At 31.7% G+C, this 21,991-nt stretch overlaps 1 protein-coding gene across 1 annotated transcript in view; it reads right to left on the bottom strand.

The window, feature by feature from the left end:
* dsx (transcription factor doublesex) overlaps positions 1-21,668 on the bottom strand; it is a 64,125-nt gene extending 42,457 nt beyond the window's left edge. Inside the window, exons 1-3 of the mRNA XM_018543008.1 lie at positions 20,689-21,668; positions 12,645-13,132; positions 11,519-11,564 (exon numbers count right to left, since the gene is read on the bottom strand). Coding sequence (XP_018398510.1) covers positions 11,519-11,564; positions 12,645-12,911 — 313 coding nt within the window. The 5' untranslated portion in view covers positions 12,912-13,132; positions 20,689-21,668. The remainder of the gene's footprint in view (positions 1-11,518; positions 11,565-12,644; positions 13,133-20,688) is intronic.
* Positions 21,669-21,991: the final 323 nt, after the last annotated feature.

Raw genomic sequence — 21,991 nt, 5'->3', positions numbered from 1 at the left:
TCCTTTGTTTACAAATTAATATTAGAGCCTTCTTATTAATTTTTATTTTTAAATTTTTAATATTAGATTGTAATTTGATATTTCAGACATTTATATATAATTACATGTTTAAATTTTTATCAATGACAAAATTTTAATATAACAATTTGTCTTATACAAATTATAATAATTTGTTATGTCTTTTTGTAAAATACTGCAAAAGATAAGATTTAGGCAACCGGTTACCTAAATAAAACCTGTAGGTTTTTTAAATCGTATTTTCTTTAAAAGTTTAAATTTCTGAATAAATATGATTAAGAATATGAAATTAATAAACGGAATCATTAATTGATTCCGTTTATTAAAATGACTTTTCCAATCTTAGCACAATTTTAGTGTGTAATTAGTTATCATTACAATCGTTACATTATAAAAAATTGCAATGTCATTATCAAACCGTTTATTATAAAAAAAAATAACGATAAAAGTAATTTATTATCCCTATTAATTAATATAGGGTTAATAAAATATTAAGGGATGATTCCAACGCACATTCAGCAATTCTCTCCTGTATAACAAAAGAGGAAGAAGTCATGCATATAGGAGCTTATTGAATTAATGTTCATATAATAAATACTGCTACAAGTAGGGGGGAAAGTCACTTAAAAAAACAAAATCTCATTTCGTAACATATTTTCGAAATAATATCTATAAAATGTTTTTTAAATAAGTATACGCATATATATAATATAAATATTATATATGTTTGTTCTATATAAAGGAGGTATTCGACATCTAGACACAAAGGTACGTATGTGTATTAATATATTTGCTAATGTCAACATATACTGGTCATGTTGTCTGAAGTCGCTTTAAGGAAGTGCATACTCAACATCGAAATTTGAAACCAGTAGATAAGTATTTTCATGTATATCCTTAGAAAATAAATAAATATAGTAAAATAAATAAATATATTATTTTTAAAGCCCACGACAAAGCGCGCATTTCTAAAATAGAAAAATATTATCTTAAGAGGATATCTTAAGACAATAAAGATATTATTAAACGCAATAAAAGCAGCATGTGTGTGTAAAATATAAAAACATAATCTTATCGGAGTACTATCGGCTTTATAAAGATATGTTATCATAAATAAATAATGTACATTTACTTTTTTGCTACCTTCTACAAAAAGTATAAAATATTGTCAGAGAAGTGCCATTTGAATTAGATTCCTATAATCGCATCAGAAAAACTGGGAAGGTGTTACAGAATCAACAAAAAATTGATAAAAAAGTAATTAACTTAAAGTCATATCAAATCAATATTTAACCAATATATCATACACAAGTTTAACCTATAATAAGCAAATAATATCATAAAATAGCACTGTAATTATTTTATCGATATATCGTAATTAGCGTTAGATCATAAAAAAGCAATAATTAGCTTTAATCTGTTCAACTAATAAAGATAATTATGTGAGTCTTATAGCAATGAATTCTTTGATTACACGAGAGCTCATTAAATTTGGTACCGTATCAGTTTCATCCCTAACCAAGATAGAGTGTCGCCGACTTTGTTAGATCCTCGTAAAACGTCGTATTTCTCAATTTATGCCACGAAAAATTTCTTGAGGTCGAAATGTATGTTGTAAAAAACTAACTATGAAAGACACCGCTCGTAAAACTGTTTCCAATATCACGGGACCAGTATGAACGTTAACCCAAAAGATCTGGAAGTTTGAGTCTATGTGGTGAATCGTGCCGCTAGCAAACTTTAATCCCCAAAGTCATTATGGCTTCTTGTTGCTATCGAATGTAAATCGTGCGTCCGACTCATATAAAAGGATCGTAAGACCTCCGGGCCGTCGTAAATCCTGCTATTCTCGCGCTCGAACAATTTCAACATAAACTACCTCCAAGTTACATGACTCAACGGAAAATATAAAGCGCAAGAGATTGTAGGAAGTAAAAAAAAAAACGCAAGAAAAAATAAGAGTAGTTGGTAACATTTAATCTAATTTTTTTACTTTCTTTAAGTGACTGAAAAGTATTTCCAAGACTAGATACTATTCTAATCGTAATATAAACCGGTATGTCGACGGCAAAGATGTTCAACGGCAGCAGCTATAACAGCAGTAACGACTCGTTTTTTTAACTCGTTGACACGAGTAGTCGAGAGTATCAGCATATTTCGAGCTTGTCACGGACGAGGAGCTCGTATTACACAGTCAAACGTGCCTCCCTCACATGTGGATCACGGTCCAGCATAGCATTGAACACGATGTTGTATCACGAGGCATACAGGGGTTGATACGAGCTTTGTAGCAATGATACCGTTGTGTCACCGCGCGTAATCGAAACCAAGCGTCGCGTCGCCGTCATGATACGACTGAGGGTTTCGTTTCGTCGAAAAGAGGCGCACTATTACCGTATGGACGTATAACAGCAACCTATACAAGCATGTAAATTATCATTAATTCATTAATTTAAAACTAAAGTTTCGTTTCGTCGAAAAGAGGCGCACTATTACCGTATGGACGTATAACAGCAACCTATACAAGCACATGTAAATTATCATTAATTCATTAATTTAAAACTAAACGATATAATACCCATTCGAAATATTTAAAACTAAAACAAATAACTATTTTTACGGGAGAGCTGAAAATGTCTGATTATTAAAACATATATGTATCAAACAGTATATAGACACAGATCTTCGGTCTGTCAATACCATCCTCGTTTCACGAGCGCTACATTATTTCAATAAATATAACCAAAGACTCTACAACAATTCTTCCGCGTCGCCTATAAAAATAGTAAACGCGAAATTGCAATAAGTTCCAGCGGAAAGAGTCGAATGAAGGAACGGTCGTGAACGCAACGGCTTTTACGAGACACGACATTTCGGAAGCAGTAAAATTCTATCCTGTCAAGCGTTCGCATAAAATCCTTGCTCGTCAGCCACCGTGGCGCAAACACAAGGGGAGTAAGTAACGCGTGCGTACTCTCGATTCGCGAATGACAAAAAGAGAAAAGATAAGTGTAATCGTGATTTCGCCGATCGCTTAGACGACCGCGATGTGGGTGGCGTAGAAGAGGATGACGTTTCTTCGTTAATGTCACTCATACGTTTGTAATACGTCGTATTACTTACAACCATAAAAACACCCCTCGTTAAAATAAACGCTTCCCTCCTCCGAATACGTAAGGCAAACGTCTGTCTATATTAATCAAATGTTCCGCAATGATATATTCTGCAAGCTGATCTATTTTATATAACTATGCATATATGACACACATTTTACAAAAAATAGACACATTCTTCGTTTTACACAGCCTATCCATGCTATGAATTCATGCCTCTTACAATTAGTTGTTGATTTGTTGTAAAATTAAATAAGTAAACAATACTATATCAAATTTGTCTAAAGTAATCTCTCCCTCTCTCTCTCTCTCTCTCTCTAGTTATAATTAATATTTAATTCGTTTGTAAAGACTTGTACTATTAAAGTAGAAATGGAATCAAATAAATGAAGTAGTGAAGCAGTAAAAAATTCAATCCCACGCGCGCTGCGTTTAAGAATAAATTTAAAAGAGAAATTTTATCCATTCTCGTAATAAAATTAGTTCTATCAATATCTGTTAATTCCATAATTTAATAGCTTATAAAATTAGAACAAATTAGGTTAATGTAAATGACAACGAATTCTAAGAAGAAAACCCACTGCAAATAATATTATTGCATATCATCGAACTTTCAATAAAGAAAATAATGACACGTTTCACGAGTATCGAGACGAAGTAATTGTGCGTTTCGTGCACGTATGTATTACTACACAGAGCAACGTTATCTACTGATGCGCGAACGGCGTACAATGCAGAAAGAGAAAGAGTGACACAGACGAGAACGAGACGAAGAAACCATAAACACACCCGGAGACTGCTCGAGATGTCGCGAAGATCGTTGCCCTCTCGGAAGAGAGAAGGCGAAGGTCGTAAAGATTTTAGGACTCTTTGGACACGCGAAGTTGGCTCGCGTGGCGTTTCGCGAGAATGAAAATGAAGCATTCTGGTCCGTTTCCACTATAAATTCTTTCCTTCAACGTATTTCACGATTCGCATCGAGTAAGCATCGATCGAGAGGAGTGGTTAAAGAAAAAGCGTGCATCGCGCTACAACGAACGTTTGTATGCAAGTGTGTACACTGTCGTCAGATCGCTGTCAACCGCTGGGCATCATAATATTTTTTTTTACGACATTTTTGTAATAGTAGCAGACTGCTCCGGATAGAAAAAGAGGTACGAGAAGGGAGAGAAAGTGACAGATCATTTAACCCTATGCCTCGTAAAAGAGAACCGGCTCGACTCGCTAGACTGTGACCAACTTTATTACCCACCCTCCGCACCCTCCTGCCTATTGAAATACCCTGCTATCAGGTGCCAAAGCATGCCCCGCTGTCCGTGGCTAAACCTAAGAGCTGATTTAATTCATGCAGTTTATACATTTGAGTACCTAATAGTAAGATATCGCATATCAAGGTTTTGACACGTTAAATTTCTTTCTATATATCCTGATTTTTCATTTAAAATCTTTAGAAAGATCTGTTAAAAGTTAAAAAAAAATATAATAATAATAAAATTAATTCTGATATATACTACAGCATTATTATACACGTTACGAAATTAAATTTAAAAAATAAATTCATAACATAAATGGTTTTCGAATAATTTGATTAATTCAATCAAAATAAACCAAAATAAAAACTCAACGCGTAAAACGACGTTGCTAAAACAACACTCTGCTCTACACGAATATAACAAATATTTCAGATTGAATAGATCGCTTTTACAGCTTTCTCTGCTCCATCATGTCGAGCATGATCATCTGTCATTAATCATCTGTCGAGCATCGCGAACTATAAGAAATTGGAACGCATTAAGAGTGTTACTTGCAGACAGTTAAACGAGATAAATCAATCTGCACTATGGAAGAACATCATAATCGGGCGCGTTTGGCAAAGACATCGTAGTCGTAAAACGTAAGGAACACCTGAAGTTTCTTTTCCTACAGGATAAAGATTCAACAACAACAAAGCAACGAAACAGAGTCGAAAGGAAGACAAAAATCTTCGTAGCATTAATAAATCGGCACAATGCCTAACGTTAAGCGAAGGTGAAAGATTGAATTTTTGTCGGTGTGCACTGTAGGTTATACTGTAGATTATATCGTCGCCAGTGAGTCGTAACTTTCGCATCAGTGACACGACGATGGCAATAACTAAGATCGGGACAAAGGGTGGTTTCAAAAGAGAAGGAGAGATGAGTCAAACTGATGCGGGAACTACTCGACTTGCTAACGCGAAGAATTCGCCTAACAGGCTTTTGACGCTTGTATCATAATCGTAAAGTCAACGAAGCAAAAATTCCACGATCGTAATCCATGCGACGTGTTGGTTTGTCGAATCGTATTTTGTACTTTCGTCATGGATATGACGTCCTTAAAATATATTAAGTGCATACATATGTATTGTATACATAGCATGTCCGATAAGTTTTGACAAAGCACTCGTGTGTAGATAGAGCGGACTAAACCGAATCGAAAAATCCTCTACTTATATTTTGCAATTTTCGCAATAGTAAACGAGATATTAGTTTCTAAAAATTATCGAATAATTGTCGGTAAAATCGATACATAAGACAACTTTAAAAGATTTCAAAGTTCTTAATAAAACATCCTAAAGATGTTTCTCAAAGAACTCTTAAAGATATTTTAATGTTGTTTTGTACGTCGATTTTAAGCATACAGTGCACATTAGATAATTAAAAAAAAGTTGCGAAAATTGTAAAAAGTAGAGAATTTTTTGACTCACATAACACACACAATTAATTTAGTCTGCTTTATCTACACAAGCGCTTTGTCAAAACTTACCGCACATCCTGTACATTTATATAATACTTTTATTTCACAAATTTGAAATAATACGCAATTTTAATATTTGATAAATCATTTTATAATGAATCTTTTGCAAAATATATAAAATTCCTCAATATATTATTTAATGATATATTATACGTATATTTTAAAGAGACAAGATTCTTTGTTAAAATCAAACGTAATATAATATTTTGATAAGAATAAAGTCTTAAACAGTTTTTATGATACATGTTTTTAATATGTATAAATATAAATAAATGTAACGCCCGCAATATTCTGTCATTTTTAACATTATCAACTTACATTATTGCGAAATCATAGTGAATCAATCATATTTAAACGTCATATGAAAACTGATATAGCGCAATATACTCCGTTCATGCCTCGGCGATGTTTTAATCGCGAATTATATTTTCTTTATCCTTCAGCGGTGTACATCAAGACGTTTTCTTCTGTATCATAATTACGTTTTGAGCACGTAAAAACGTCATTGTGTACTTCAAACTAATCACAAACTTATTGCCTGTTAATAGTGTTTGTACGATAAAGTCATAAAGCAAGCACTTTGCACGTACAATGACTACAGATATCTTGATCGAATTGATAAGTAATTCATCGCAATGGCATAGCATCAAACCCAAAACTAATTTTGACATGGAAGGTTATAAGAATGTACGTGTATAAATTAGCGTTTTAAATAATAATAAAAAAATATCAATAAAAGTTGTATCATTATCGGAAAATATAAATATATGTATATTGAGAATAATACGTGTGTGTTTTGCAGGGAAATCAAAGTATTGAGACTAATAACTCAGATAAAATAAAAATATAAATTAATTAATTAATATACGTATAAAATAGTAAAAGTAATAAAACACGAAGTTTTGTTTGTGTTCACGAAAATTTCAAAACAATCGCTACTATATACTTATCTGGAATGAGAGATAATCCGCTTGTGTATCATAACTAATAGATTTCTATCAATTAACTCAATGCCGATACAAGATCCAATAAGTGATATAACAATTATTCGTAAATTCAGTATCTGTGTTTATTGATATATCTTTAGATTTAACACAAAGTGACAATAAAATTACATCTTAATTAGAATTCCATGAGATATATGTTTTGACATTATATGTCATTTGAGAAAATACACAAATATTTGAAAATAGTTTAGGTATATGAATATTGAATACATTATTATTTAAGGATTTTTTAAATATTTGTGTTGAAATTTAAAAAAATTACGATATAATTTTATTTCTATACTAGTAATATCTATGTGTGTGTATGTGTTATTCACAGTTCTATTTTTAAAACGTTTCACGTAATAAATCTACTTTTCTCGGTTTCATCAAAGAACCCGCAAGAAACGAATTTTGTAAATGATTAGTCTAAACGAAATGTCATCACGCGCTAGCTAAGCAAGAAAGGAAACCAACACCAGGGTCCAAGTGAGATTTATGAGTAGGATTTTCGGTGAGGTCTATACCGAAAGAGAATTAACGATCATAAAAGTCTCGTGATGATCAATATGGGAATACAAGAATTCTTTCCGCGTCTTTCAGTGTAACCGCAACCATTTTCCTTCGATTAACTTTCTGAGAACGATGCTAGATCCATTCGTAAAACATATACTTAAAAATCTATGGCTTAGATTTCTCTTCTTTCGAGACATCTTCGAGTTTTATATTTACTAACTGAATAGAAAAGTATAAAGTAATAAAAAAGAATATATTGAATATGTATTGCCAATTTTTATCTCGTATTAAAGCATTAAAGGCTGTATGTGTTTAATATTTGCACATACATTAATGCAAAAAATTCAAAAATAATTATACTTTTAAAATATTAATAAAACAATTATATCAGAACTAAATAATAAAACAATAATTCAAGATACTTATATATGAGGAAGACTATCGTGTATAAGAAATTCTATTATATCTATATTCTAATGTCTGAAAATATCAAGCACACAAGAACCAACAAATTTCTTATTTAATTTAGGTAATTATCGTGAAGCAATGAGCACGCGTTACTTTTGTAAGACACGTAGCCGCTCTATAATAACGACGAGCGATACATTATTAAAAGCCTGTACTCAATGTCTCGAAATGCAAGATCGTAAAAATAACCTTTATAACCATGTACTCGTCATAATCACCCGTGGAGTTGAGGCATAACATCTCTACGACGCTACAACGAGAGCTGACTTTTCGTATTATCGGATGCTGTGTTGCTTTTACATTATCATCGATTCCGATACCACGAAGATGTGTTAAATTCGATAGTTAACCCCGGTGGTTAATCCGAGTATGTGCTGTAAATTAATTAATTCACATTCATGATTAGTTCTTCGAACGGCAGTGTACTTCGGAGTCTACGTATAAGGAAAAGCAAAATTTCCCAGTACACTCAAATACAACACAATAAATTATTTTTATCTCAGAAATCACTTTCAAAAACAATGCAAAATAATAGATTCGCAATAGCTGTGCATCAGAAGAAATTATGCGAATAAAGATACCACAATGAAAGAATGAATGCAGTGAAAAACATATCATTTACTAGAATGTTTTCTTCTTATTCATCACATTTGTTCTTGTAAAAAGGCTTTATAATTATATGCTATGATTATATCTCTATAGGAAATTGTAGATGCAGATGTATGCAATGCTCTCTTTCTCTCTCTCTCTCTCTATCTCTCTCTCTCTTTAGGAAAGGAAATGTGTTGTCAATTTAGGTTTAGCCGATTTACGTCTGGGAACAAACTATTTCGTCCAAAAATGAGCAAAATAACGATAACTTTTAAAAACGAGAGCTAGATCGTAAAAGCGAGAGCAAGCTCCTAGGTTTCGGCTTTGGTTATAAGTTCGTATTATATTAGCCGAGTTCGCATGGCCCGCAGGCCAATGGGGACGCTCGTAAAACCAGGGTTAACATTCGGTTGGGTTGTCAAGTGAAAGAGTGGCTTGAATTTCGTTGGAATCCCTGTGAACGACGTTATAAGTACACTCGTTCACTTATACATTAAATACTTGCGCGTAAGGTGACAATAACAAACGCGATGTATTATCACCGACAAACAGGACAAAACGGCAAAATCGCTTTTCAAAAAATTTTATAATCTTAATCCTTCGGCTGAATTTATGAATCGCTGTAATTCAATCTTCTTACAATATATATGACTTTATTTGCAAGAGAAAAATTCTAGCTTCTATTCAAAATCTATTAAAAAAAAAAAAATTAGCAAAGAAATTGAGAATGTTGAAAGCACTGATCGATTAGGCAATCTCGAAGACAATGTAAGAATTGTTTCTCCACGAAAAACGATCTCTTTCTTCTTCATCGAATGACATTTGAATGTTCGTGTACCATATAACGGTTTAAAGAGCACGCGTGGGGGTAAGCAACAACCTTCCTTGCTTGAATGCACTGAATGCCGATCTTTGTTCCTAAATTCTGCAACGGAGGAGGTCTCACTATCTCGTTACTATAATTTATTCTATAATTATTTCGCTTGATTATAACTATAGAGCTGTACGTACCAGGAGTATGCGGCCAACTACTATCGCCATTCGTGAACTTTAACGTTCTATCATTTTTGCAGGAATCATCTGGGAAAAGGCCAAACAACCGCAAAGAGTCATATAGCACTATGTGTACAAAGGAAATGTCGCGAATAAATAACAAAATTCATGGATCACCGTTTCTCGCAATAAAGCATTGCAATGATTAGATCTTTCTTGTTTAATAAACAGTTATATATAAGCACGATTTATATTGTAAAATTACGTTGAAAGAGAGAGAGAAAGAGAGAGAGAGAGAGAGACAGACTGACGCTAGTTCAGCGTCGCTAGTCAAAACCTCTACAAATAAATATATATATGTACTTACATAAATTATATAATTTATGATATTTGTTAACAGTTAAATATCTTTTCTTCCTTAAATAATGGTTATTTATTTGTGTCTGAGATATATACTAATTCCTAATTTTAAAAACGCGCTGAACGATGACAAAAGCTTCTCTTAGAAATCGCATTCAGAAATTAGAAACACAAAAGTTTTGCAATTTTTTAATGTTAAATGAATTTTTAAATAACAGAGTTAAAATGTGCTACCTCCAGTAAGGGCTGCATTTTTCAAATACACTAAAGATGAAAGATATCAAAGAAGAATGTGTGCAACAGGTAGGCAATCTCGATTTTCGTTGTATAAACGTATATGTGTGTGCGTTTGTCATGTAGATATATAATAATAAATAAGCGATTAGCATGCATATCGAGACATATTTCTGCGATGCAAGTATAAAATACATTTAATTAAAAAAAAAATACTACTTTTCGTAAATAAATAAAAAATTTTAGATTTAAAAGGGCGCATGTAAAATACATAGTTCTTAAAAGAAATCAAAGTTTGAAGTAGAACAAGCTGCTTATGATACATTACTCGATTATTACGCCATTGTAATAAATAATAAAATTACAAATAAATAATTGCGCATACGAGAAAATTAATCGTTAAAAAATCTAAAACTCGCTTTGACAAAGAGAAGAATGTTTTTACAAAAATGCAAAATGTAAATAAATTAATTCTCTTTAGAACATTATATAGATTTAACAAAATTATTCGAGAATTTCGACAAATGCTCGTTAAGACACATTTTGATTGAGTTAATATAAAAATACACAGGACTATCAATCATTCATTTCTCCATAATTTCATAAATTTATTTCTCTATAATTAATTTTATAAGTTTCACACACTCGTAAGTTTTCAAAATTATATCTTATTCAAAATATGTTTAAACCGCAAATAATTGCCAATAGGTAAGAACAGGAATTTCACTTTTCTAGAACAAACTTGCGATCCGATCAAAACGTATATTTTCAAGTACATTTTGATTTGCAACTTTATACGGGGACTTTCGATGATTCTGCACGTGCTAGATAATCTTATAATCATAATATTTTGTGATTGTAGCTTCTTTATTCCTACTAATGACACTCACATAGCGTCGCACGGATGAATTATTTGTGCCACGGTCTATGTGAAATATTTAAATGTCAGACAAATCTTGTATATAAGCGCGTTGAATGATTTAAAGGATCGGGTGAATAACAATATGAAACAATATAAAACAACGTGAAAATAAAAATGAATTTCATTGCGAATAAAAATGAGTTCAACATAGATATAAGCTAATTATTTTTAATTAATTTAATTTGTCGTAGCACACTTATAAATAAATATTTCTACTTATTCGTTTTTCTTATCCATAATTTCATACACATAAACACACGCACGCACACGCACTCTCTCTCCCTCTCTCTCCCTCACAATACTAATTATGTTATAATATAATGATTATATTAACATTTTCGGTAAAATTACACAAAAAAAAGCGCAACTGCCGGATGACTTTAATCTTGACTATGTTGTAACGTATTGAGACACAAAAAGAAGAGAATATCTCTAAATTTCTAAGATAATGTAAATGATATCTACTGCAATTAATATTAATGTAATCTAATATATTACATGCAATTTGTATGTGTGTGTGTGTGTATTAATATTATACTCACTTTCTTTCATGGTCGGATAAAATAAAGTTGTCGGTGATACCTCGCGCTGAAAAAGAACAATAATATTTAAGTAATAATAATCTATATACGTGTATATGTATATATGTATATATTACATAAATGAAAACTACATTACGGTTGCATGTGCAGCATATTAGCAAAATAAAAAGTTTGTTTATTCTCAGATTAATGGTTCCGTTTCAATATAAAAATACGTTAAAAATATAAATCAGTGTAACTCAAAGTTTATTTGCGCAATTTTTCAAAGTAACAAAATAAAGCTTCTGATGTATTCATAAATATAGATTTAGATTTCTTAAATTATATATATATTAAAATTAGGTTTAACAAAAATAAAAAATTAATAGCAATTATTTAGTCCAATCCTTAATTAATAGTGTACTCATGTATTGTCGATCAATAAGTTTTTGACAAGCCTCTTTAGTGCGTGAAGAACTATACGTAATATTGAATATATATATAATACTTTATTCTATTTTTTCGAAAGGTTCCCAAAGATATTACATTTTCTAACTAGTCTCATTTTAATGATATTAAATCGAAGAACATTACAACGTTTTTTTATAATTTGCAATTCTTTCTTTTCCGGGGAAAAAATTAAAAATTAATTTTAAAAAGTATTTTAACATATATATCATAAAAAAATTATGCTATTTAAGGCTCTGGAGTAATCGCGACGGCCATGTTGAAATTGTAACGTCATAGGCGAGAAATGCACATTAATTTTTTATGCGTGTCATTTGTAAATAAAGACAATTTCGATAAATGTAAATGACGAGATCGCTTAAAAACACTTATCTTTTGAAAAACGTTATGATTTTAATATTAAAATTTGATAAAAATATATATCTTAATATTACGTATGAGAACAAAAAATTGCATTAATATTATGTATGAAAATAAAAAATTCCATTTTAATATTACGTATGAGAACAAAAAAATACGCATTTTTTTGCTGTCTAAATTGATATGGACAAAGGAAAGAAAATCCCTATATATTTCCAATTATCAAATCAACGAATATCTAATCAATCTTTGCAACCGCAATGATCACAAGTTTTCTATTAACAGATCTTATGCTTTGACAGAAAAGAGAGATACTAACCTCTAAATGACTAATTTTTTTCAATTTACTCAACTCATACGCTCGTTTCTGAGCTATTTTGTCTGCCGCTAATCTCTGTTCCGCCAGAAAAATATAACAACGTGGACATTCGCAGTTTTGAAATTGGCAATACTTTTTATGTCCACTGAGCAAAATTACCACTCCATGAATATAGCATCGCCCGCATTTTGGGACTTTCCGCCCAGTCATCGTTTTAGGAATTTTTGCCTCTCTTAACGGAGATGGACTCTTTTTGACCTTGCCCATACCGCTCACAGAATTTTTTGATATTAATGGATTAAAAACCGATCTCCTGTCTCCTTGTCACAATGATTGTGATCGGATTTCTTATTGAGATCGAAGAAATAGATTCGAACGAATCTGGTTTCGTTCAAATGAGATAACGGCGATAATTTTTATCCATTACTTTATATGCATAATTGTAAATCCTTTGTATCGCCATCCAGATATCCAGATGACTCTATTTTCTGAAATACGCAATAAATTATTTTGATGGTTTAAATAATAACGAATAATTTAAATTAAAGAATTGTTAAAAATTGTGACAATAATCATGTTCTAGCAGATACGAAAAAAATAAAAAAAGGCGATTTCATGAAAACTGATTTTATGAAGAGTGATTTTTTTAATACATTTAAATTCACAAAATAATCATAATAATATGATAATATCAACTATGTATGCCAGTCTTTATTCTATCATCATGATCAATATACAATATATCGTCAAGAATCAATGACATACCCTATTTACGTAAATTCAAGATGCAATGTTTAACTTCTACAACTTATTTTTACAATAATTATAACTATAATAATCAAGAGTCTATTAACGTAATTTGATTAACTTATGCAACAACAAACGTCACTTAAAAAACAAAAACATACCTATTATTACTTATATAATATAATGCTCATTGTCAGTATTGAAACAGATGACAATAAAATCTTTGATTAAAAAAACGTAATACAATAAATCGCATGAATTTATGTGTATTGTAATTGGCACATAGTATATTGAGAGCAAACTAGCGGTGCTCGTATAAGTATTCTAATATTAAACAGCAAAATTACCTAAACCTTACATACTTGTCGATATTGGCTAGAGAATTGACGAAATATTATAGAAATATATTTTATCTTATCTGTCCTAAACAAGCGCAACAACGAAATTTGGCAAAACTTATTGGTTAGTTACTCATATTTTCAAGTCTCGAGATAAAAGATAGGCTAAAATAGGTAATAGATAAGTTCTGCATTTCTATAAAAGTCATGATAAATCTTGACACAGCTACAGCTACTTATGAAGGACAGGGAGTCACGACCTCTTGAAGGTAAAGATATGTTTCTCTTGGCATCGCTGCAAATAGCCATGGCAAGTGAGGTCATGTAAAAAATACGCTATACTAAAGAAACTACATCAAAACCTGTCTGATTAAACATTTGTAACTCCATCTAAAGATAAAAGATCGCAAATCTAAGATAAACAAGAAATAACTTAATTATTCAAAATAATAAAACAAAATCCAGATTTTATAAAGCGTTGCAAAAAAGTGTTACTTACTTAAAACTTTTGCTTTTGAGGCTTTCACAGGTATGATATTTTCTTCAATTATATCAGAAGGTTTACGGGTTATCGCCGTGTCTTTCTTTATTATTAATGCCAACGTTTCGTGCACTGATACTGCTCCCCTCTCCCTGATGAAGTGAACGGCATGATTCACGAAAAGTTGGCATTAATAATGAAGAAAGACACGGCGCGATACTTAAAACTTATTAATTCTGTTATAATAATTTTAATGTATTTAACCATGAGAGATCATCTACAGATATTAGAATCTAATGTAGAAAGCTTGAATGGAAACATCGATTTAAATACGTATGTGATAAAGCATTACTTTAAATAATGATAATAACAGAAATCATGACCAAAAATAATTGTCGACAATTCTGAATACATCCAACGTTCAAATTTTCATCAGTTATTCAAATAGCATAAAATTGCATATCTAACAATAAGCTAGCTTAACACAAGTCAATATAACCTTTAAAGTCCTCGGCATAGCGGCCTTTTAAAGCACAAGAGTAAAATGCGCTTAATGTCATTATAATGAAGATTTTAGCTAGCTCAACTTAAGTGTGCAGTTTTATGATATTTGAATAATTGATGCAAACATAAACGTTGATTGATTCAGAATTGTTAAAAATTATTTTTTGTTATAACTTCTGTTGTTACTATTATTTAAAGATAATACTTCAGCATAATGTTAACACGACATGACACAACGTAGCACAATTTACAAAAATGAAAAAAAAAACGCAAGTTGGAAGGAGTTAGTTTCTAAAAATCGTTTTTTTAAATATTCTTTAGCGCATTGTTTATTACGATTTTATTATTCAGGCGTAAACCTAGCAATTCGGACACAATTCAGCACAATTCTCAGAATAAGTTATTTCTAACTTCAAATATAGGCTCTCTCGAATGCGAAAATGCCATAGAAGACACATATTTTATGCAGAAACGCAGTGCATAAACAATTGTTTATTACATTTTCTAAGAAACATGGAATCACGAAGGTATTTATTATTTAGAAAAATAAACATATATATATATGTTCCTATTGAAACTAAAGAATAACTAAGTTGCAAATCACTATGTCATATGTTACCGAGAAAGCAAGAAAATAAAATCATGTTGTTAAAAATAATAATTGCAGAAAAATTTATTATTTTATATATACACGTAATTGTTATGTTAATGTTTATAAAACATCCAAAAATAAAAATCTTTGTAAAAATTATTTTCTATTACACCACAAGACAAGAGACTCTTATAGTCGCTTAGAAATACGTCATATGTACGTAATTGTAATGATATCGAACAACTATATACAATTTTCTTATACCTCTTATTGTATATTTCATGCGTGGTTATATCTCAATTTCTCCAGTATAAATCATTACAAAATGTTATAAATTGACAACTTTAAAAAGTGATTATATAGTAAATCGTTAATATTCAATTAATTATAATATCGATACAATTGGACCATATTTGTAAAATGTGTATCTCTATGCATAAAAATCCAGTGATAAATATTCAAACTAAATGACAGATATTCTTTGCAATATTGGAGATTAAAATTATATTATTTCTTCAATTTATAATATACATATATAAATGTTATATTATATTTCCTCTCGTAATTCTAAAAGAACAGCATTTTTAGTGATATATTTCGTTGCTACCCGTATTTGCTTCTCATTTTTAAACATTTAGCTCATTGTAAATTTTAAATTTTGATATTACAAACGTTGTAGAAAACCGTTAGCGATGATATAATTCTTATAACACAACTAGCACAAGTTATATTGGTAATGATCGTTGCTTTTCTTTGCGATAATAATAATGGCTGCGAGAATTTTAAATTCATGTGTACTGATACGCGAGTATCACTCATACAGTTAAATAATTCACATATCCGCGATGTTTCAACCAATCAATTATATACATCGGTCCGTTTTAACTTGAGGCAACACAATTCAGCATAGAATCGCAAAAAATCTCCAATAGCCTAACAGTTTTAATATCACGATATTGAGCCTGCAATAATATTAAAGGATATATTTATTATTATATCTATCTAGTTAATAAAGTTAAATAATTATGTAACTAACTGCGTGATTTTTAAATTGATTTTTAAAAGGAACTATTTTTAGAGAAAAATTTCTGAAATTCTAAATATTTCTGTAATCATTCTTTCTTCAATCACGCTTTATTTTTTTGTTATCAAAGAGATTTATGACATTTCTATTCAGTCTAACTATTATGTAGTTCAACATGAGCCATTTATGCCTGTTTTACAATAGAATTGTAAGTCGTAAGCCGTAAGAAATTAGCCAATCATAGTTGAATATGAAAAAAATAATCGATTACGATTAGTTAATTTCTTATGGCTTACGGCTTGCTACCATATTGTAGAATAGGCGTTAAGGATCGTATTGTCTTTTCGCGTGTTATTCACATTAAGTCACCCAAGTCTGTGTGGGAAGGTATATTACGATTCACAAAACACATCAGTACAAATCTAGTATATATTATTTAATTATTTCAGTATAAAGTCTCTGACACTCAGTTCATTCGCATATGTCAATCAAATGTTGTTCATGTCGCGACACGTGATCTATCTATGCATACCCTGAGCAGCACTGCGGCAACGCCTGGGGATGTCCGCCTTACAATTCACAACGCGTTTTCTGCATAGACGTTTGAGTGAAAAACACCCTGAGCCACTCTATGGCAACACCTGGGGATGTCACCTAACAGTTGGACGGACACGACTAAGCCTGAGGCCATCGCCTTGGGTCGTTGCAACATAAGTACTGCCTAGAGTCTTCCGATATGTGTTCTCGATACTACGACTGCGAAACGATTGACTGGCATCAACGATTTCAAACGACTTCAAAATTACGACTGAGCTCGACCGAGTGCGTTTCCCGATTGGCGGTTCCCGAAAAATAAAGATGTAGCGAATCCCGCGGTTTAACGTGAAAGAACACAGGTGTGCCCCTTTATCTATGGAAATAATAGCGCCTGAGATTTGAACTGGTGACAGACAGACGTCGAGCCTCTATTTCAATAAGCTGTCGGATTTTTTTCATAATTGTTTGTTTATGTATGGCTAGGTACGTGCATCATGTGTATGTGTGTTGTCCGTTCATCGCTTCCTTGATGTGTCCTACACGACTATTAATACGCATAACTAGCATTGCATATATAAATAATATGCAGACATCTGCAAAATTAAACTTTCTTGAAAACATATCTTGTGCTAAAATTATAATATATAATATATTCAAACTATACGCAGTGTGAGAAAAGCTCGAGATAAATTATGCGTATGCTGTGTTATCGGGATATCATCGCGGACATGATCTCCGCGAATAGATTCGCGATATAGCGAGAAGCACAATCACATTGTGGTAGGAAGCGAATATATCCCGTCTAGTTATATTGTATCTCGTTCGTGCAACTTTTTAACTAACGATGACTTCCTGGCACGTCGACAGAGATGCCATCGGTACAGTCATTCGCAAAAGTCGTACTTTCAGCCAAACTACGAGTCATGAAAAACTATCCTTTTAACATAACTTTTGTAGTTTCTCGTACATATTACTTTCGTATTATCACCATTCTCCTGAACTTTCTTGTCTAATTATTTTATACTAATCTGCTGTTTAATAAGGTGTGTGTTAATATAAAGAACATTTAAGTTACATGTTTAATTTATATTGTATATTTAACTTAAATGTACATTTCGGATAATATAAAACTGTTGAAATTATATTAAAATATAATTTCATTTTTATGTTTATATATATATATATATATATTTTATATATATATATCTATTTAATACTTGCTTCAATACTTTCGCAAATGACTGTATCGCGCGAGAGATCTCGCCTAATCTAACTCAGATTTCTTTATTCTAATGTTGTCGTCACCGTCACACTTTAACCTGTTGATCTGTTCTTATTTCCATTTACTGTTCTTATTTTGTTTAAGCTTTTTATCTAATAAATTTTCTGTTATGTTTTTTTATTATTATTATTACTATTATCATCCTTACCATCATCATTATTAGTTATGAGTAAAGTACTTATTATTGCACTGAGAAAAATATCTGATTGAAAATGGACGAACCAAAAAATTCTGATCATATCAGAATTCTAGTTATCTCAAGTGTAATTATAATAAATTCAATCAAAAAAATCTGATTTTTGTATATTTTCAACCAAAATTCTAATTAATACAATTGGACTTTTCCAATGTAGTTACTAACAAGGTTAAAAACTAGTTACTTGTAATTATATAAGTTACAGTTAGTTCTGTTTTCACAATACATGATTGCCTAAAGATTAAAAATTACCAAGAGATTTCCATTCATTAAACCTTAAAGTTTTTTCCAGTTATTTTAACTTAACTTCATTCTTTTTTTTCTCGCTATAACTATAATTTAATTTATTATTAGTTACAATTCGTATAGCAACTAGTAATTAATTTGAGTTATTTTTACAGTTACTTTAAGCATTTTAAACTTATGTCAATTTAATGTGATTGGTTAGAATTTGAATAGTTGCGCTATTGGTTATTGATTATGGAAGATAAAGGCTACATTTAGAAGACAAACAGTAATTTAATTTTGCTTATTTTCAATTTATCTCTCGTAAGCAAATTACAATCTATACAAATATTACGTTTTAATAATTGCGTTTTTATAATTTAATCCTGCTTGTCAATGCTATTATCTGTATAAACATCGTAAGGCATAAGACGTAAGCAGTAAGCGAAGCGATCAATTACTGCAGTAAAAACGGCTTACATTTTCTACTGTGATTGGCCGATTCGCTCATTCCTTACATCTTACTACCTTACGTTCTTCTATGTGTTTTTGACTTAACACTTTCTATCTTTTAAATAAAATAGTATAACATGTGAAAACGTAAATCAAACCTTTTCTTTGTCAATCCTAGTAGTAAAGTGTTACTTGTCAACATAAGTATAATGATAACAGAGAAATAACTAAAACGTTACTCTCTGAGTAACTGTAACTCGTTACTTTTTAGAGTTGGCAATTTGTAACGATAACTAGTTATTTTTACAAAATAATTTTCCTAACTCTGAGGTTACTGGTATGATGTATACATATATTAATTTGCATTAATACCAGTTGGTTAATTATAGAATATGATACGATACAGTATATTTCTTGATATACTGAGAAAATATTTTGCTAATTATATGAGATTATTAGAGATGTACCTATCTAATGCATTTTTAATATAACCTAATATAATTTCTCTTTAAAAAAAACTAAAGTTTCCAAGACAGTCGCGTTAGCATATATTCGTAAAACATTGCAGATAACAGGAAGATTCTATCAGATACTACAAACGCGAATTGCGTATGCATTTTTAGGATATCTTTCTTATGTCGACATTCAAATATCGTTGATCTGCGAATATTATATAGTTTTCTTATACAAATGTCAACGGCTATAAATAAAAAAACCGAAAAAAAACTCCGAACAACCGATAATTAAAACGTGACAAGACCGAGATAATTTCATAAACTAGGAACTACGAGTCAAAAGTGCAAAATAAAACGGAATTATATAACATTCGCAAGTTTTCTTGCATATAAGCAATTGAAACTTTCGCGTCACTGAATTTGGCAACATTACGTGACATCGACTGCGTCGTAAAATTTGCGCGCGAGATTTCTCCAGATTGAAGCTTGATTCGAATTGAAGCGTGCCTTCGACTTTTGTATATTTTTATGTGAATATGCCAATACTTGCTATTGCACAGTCATTAAAAAATAAACGAGTTGTAGATAAGATATATAGAATATTTTTGATTCTTTCTCGTTGATGACAATATAGAATACTTTTCATTCTTTTTCGTTGTTATAAACAATTCTGAAATTTCTATAGAAGAAAAAGTATATAATTTAAAAAAGCATATTTTTTTATTTATAAGCGAATGTATGTAATATATAATTTTTTTCAATAATATTATGTCAATAATTGTTCTGTTCAATAATCCTATTTATAATATCGTTGCCAGATATCATGATATATTGCCACAGAAGAACTATGCCAAAATACTAAAATGAATTTCTTCATTGTAAATTATTCCATGAGAAAAGTAGTTGAAAGTTAATACCGGTACTATATATATTAATACTTCGAATGAAGCTGCGCGCGCAAAAATAAAGAAACTTACTTCGATAACACGTGTAAAGATTTTTGAAAATAATAATGTCAATTTAATTCTTAACCTAAATGTTTTTTCTTATTTTTTTACTTCTTTTATTAGTACGCGTTGCTCTCATGGCAACTCCTTTTCCTTTGATAATAGCTTATATCGTTTTATACCAAAAGTAAGCGCGCGCAGCATTTACATTCAATTATAAGCAGACAGGCAAAAACAAATTCTTTACGATAGAAGGAACTCACCCTGTCTCTCTTTCTCCCTTTTCGCTGGCTCTCCCTGGCTGTTTCGTATAATGAAGGCTTTGGATAAATTGACGGTGCTCGCGTGAGGGTCCACTGGCTCTCGTCACACGCGAGCAACACTGTATCTAGTAATCACGCGAAATTCGCCGATGCGGCTCGGCGCGGCGCACTCTTGATCGAGAAGAATCCCTCTACTCTGTTTGTATCTCGCGTGTGGAATTCTCGCGTAATTTGTTCACAGCACCTTAGGTGGAATCACACATGCATCGAGTATAAGCGTTTTATCGTGGCGCCGCTTAACTTCGTTACGTGTGCTTCGCAGTACACTCACGTTGCGAGGGCATTTCACGTACGCAATACGAGCAATGGGAGCAGGAGGGAATTAAAGAGAGGGAAGGGAAAAACGCGGCAGGAAGTCTCCGCCTCCGGAAATGAACAATCCTTTCCTCTTTTCCACTTTTCTTGCACGCTTTCTCGTATCTCCTTGCGCGTCTTTTTTCCGCTTTATTCTTTTGGAAGCAAGATACGTGCGTATACCTCACTGAATACTTTTTCGTCCTTCGAATAACCTTTTTCTTTTTTTTGTACCATGCAGATACAATCTACGAACACGAAGGTGCAAGCTGGCGAAAGATAAGTAGTAGCGCAACAATTAAAGCGGGCGGCAAAACCGCGGGTACTCTTGTCGCACAGGCGCACTTCGTCCAAGGTTTCGCTTCTTCTCCGTAGCGCATATCATACTGGACTATCGCTGTTGGATCGTTCTTTAAATACGTGTATGTTTCTTCTTTATCCGTCGTTGTCAACAAATCTTCGCGATTTGACAAATTCGCAAACTCCGAACTTATAGTTTCGAGATTTCTCGGGAAATCGCTGCGCGAGGTGAGACTCCAACGGTACTAGCGTGAGATTGTAACGCGGAGGCGAAGAAAAAAAAAACAGCAAAGCGAAACGAGACACACCGTCGGGATCAGCCGAGAGACAGCTGTCAATACGATCGATGTGCACTTGCATGCAGTCGGTAACTTACTAAGACCGCTGGTAACCAGGGGTAGTGAACGGAGGGATTTTTCCCACCACTTAACCAAGTGCAGCAGAGACCACGTGACTGGCTCGACAGTCTCGTACTTAAGTAGAATGTAGGGCGCTATTAGGGCCCCGTATACATTTTTCGACAATTTTTTTTACTATATTGTAAAAGTATATAAAAAACGATAAATACGTACACATGTATTATAAATAAAATTAATTTATTATTTTATTAGCACATAAAATTGATATTACCTTTCCTAAGTTTCACACA

Source organism: Cyphomyrmex costatus, unplaced genomic scaffold, assembly GCF_001594065.2.
Source record: "Cyphomyrmex costatus isolate MS0001 unplaced genomic scaffold, Ccosl1.0 scaffold36, whole genome shotgun sequence".
Classification (NCBI taxonomy): domain Eukaryota; kingdom Metazoa; phylum Arthropoda; class Insecta; order Hymenoptera; family Formicidae; genus Cyphomyrmex; species Cyphomyrmex costatus.
This window is presented reverse-complemented; position numbering and strand designations above follow the sequence as displayed.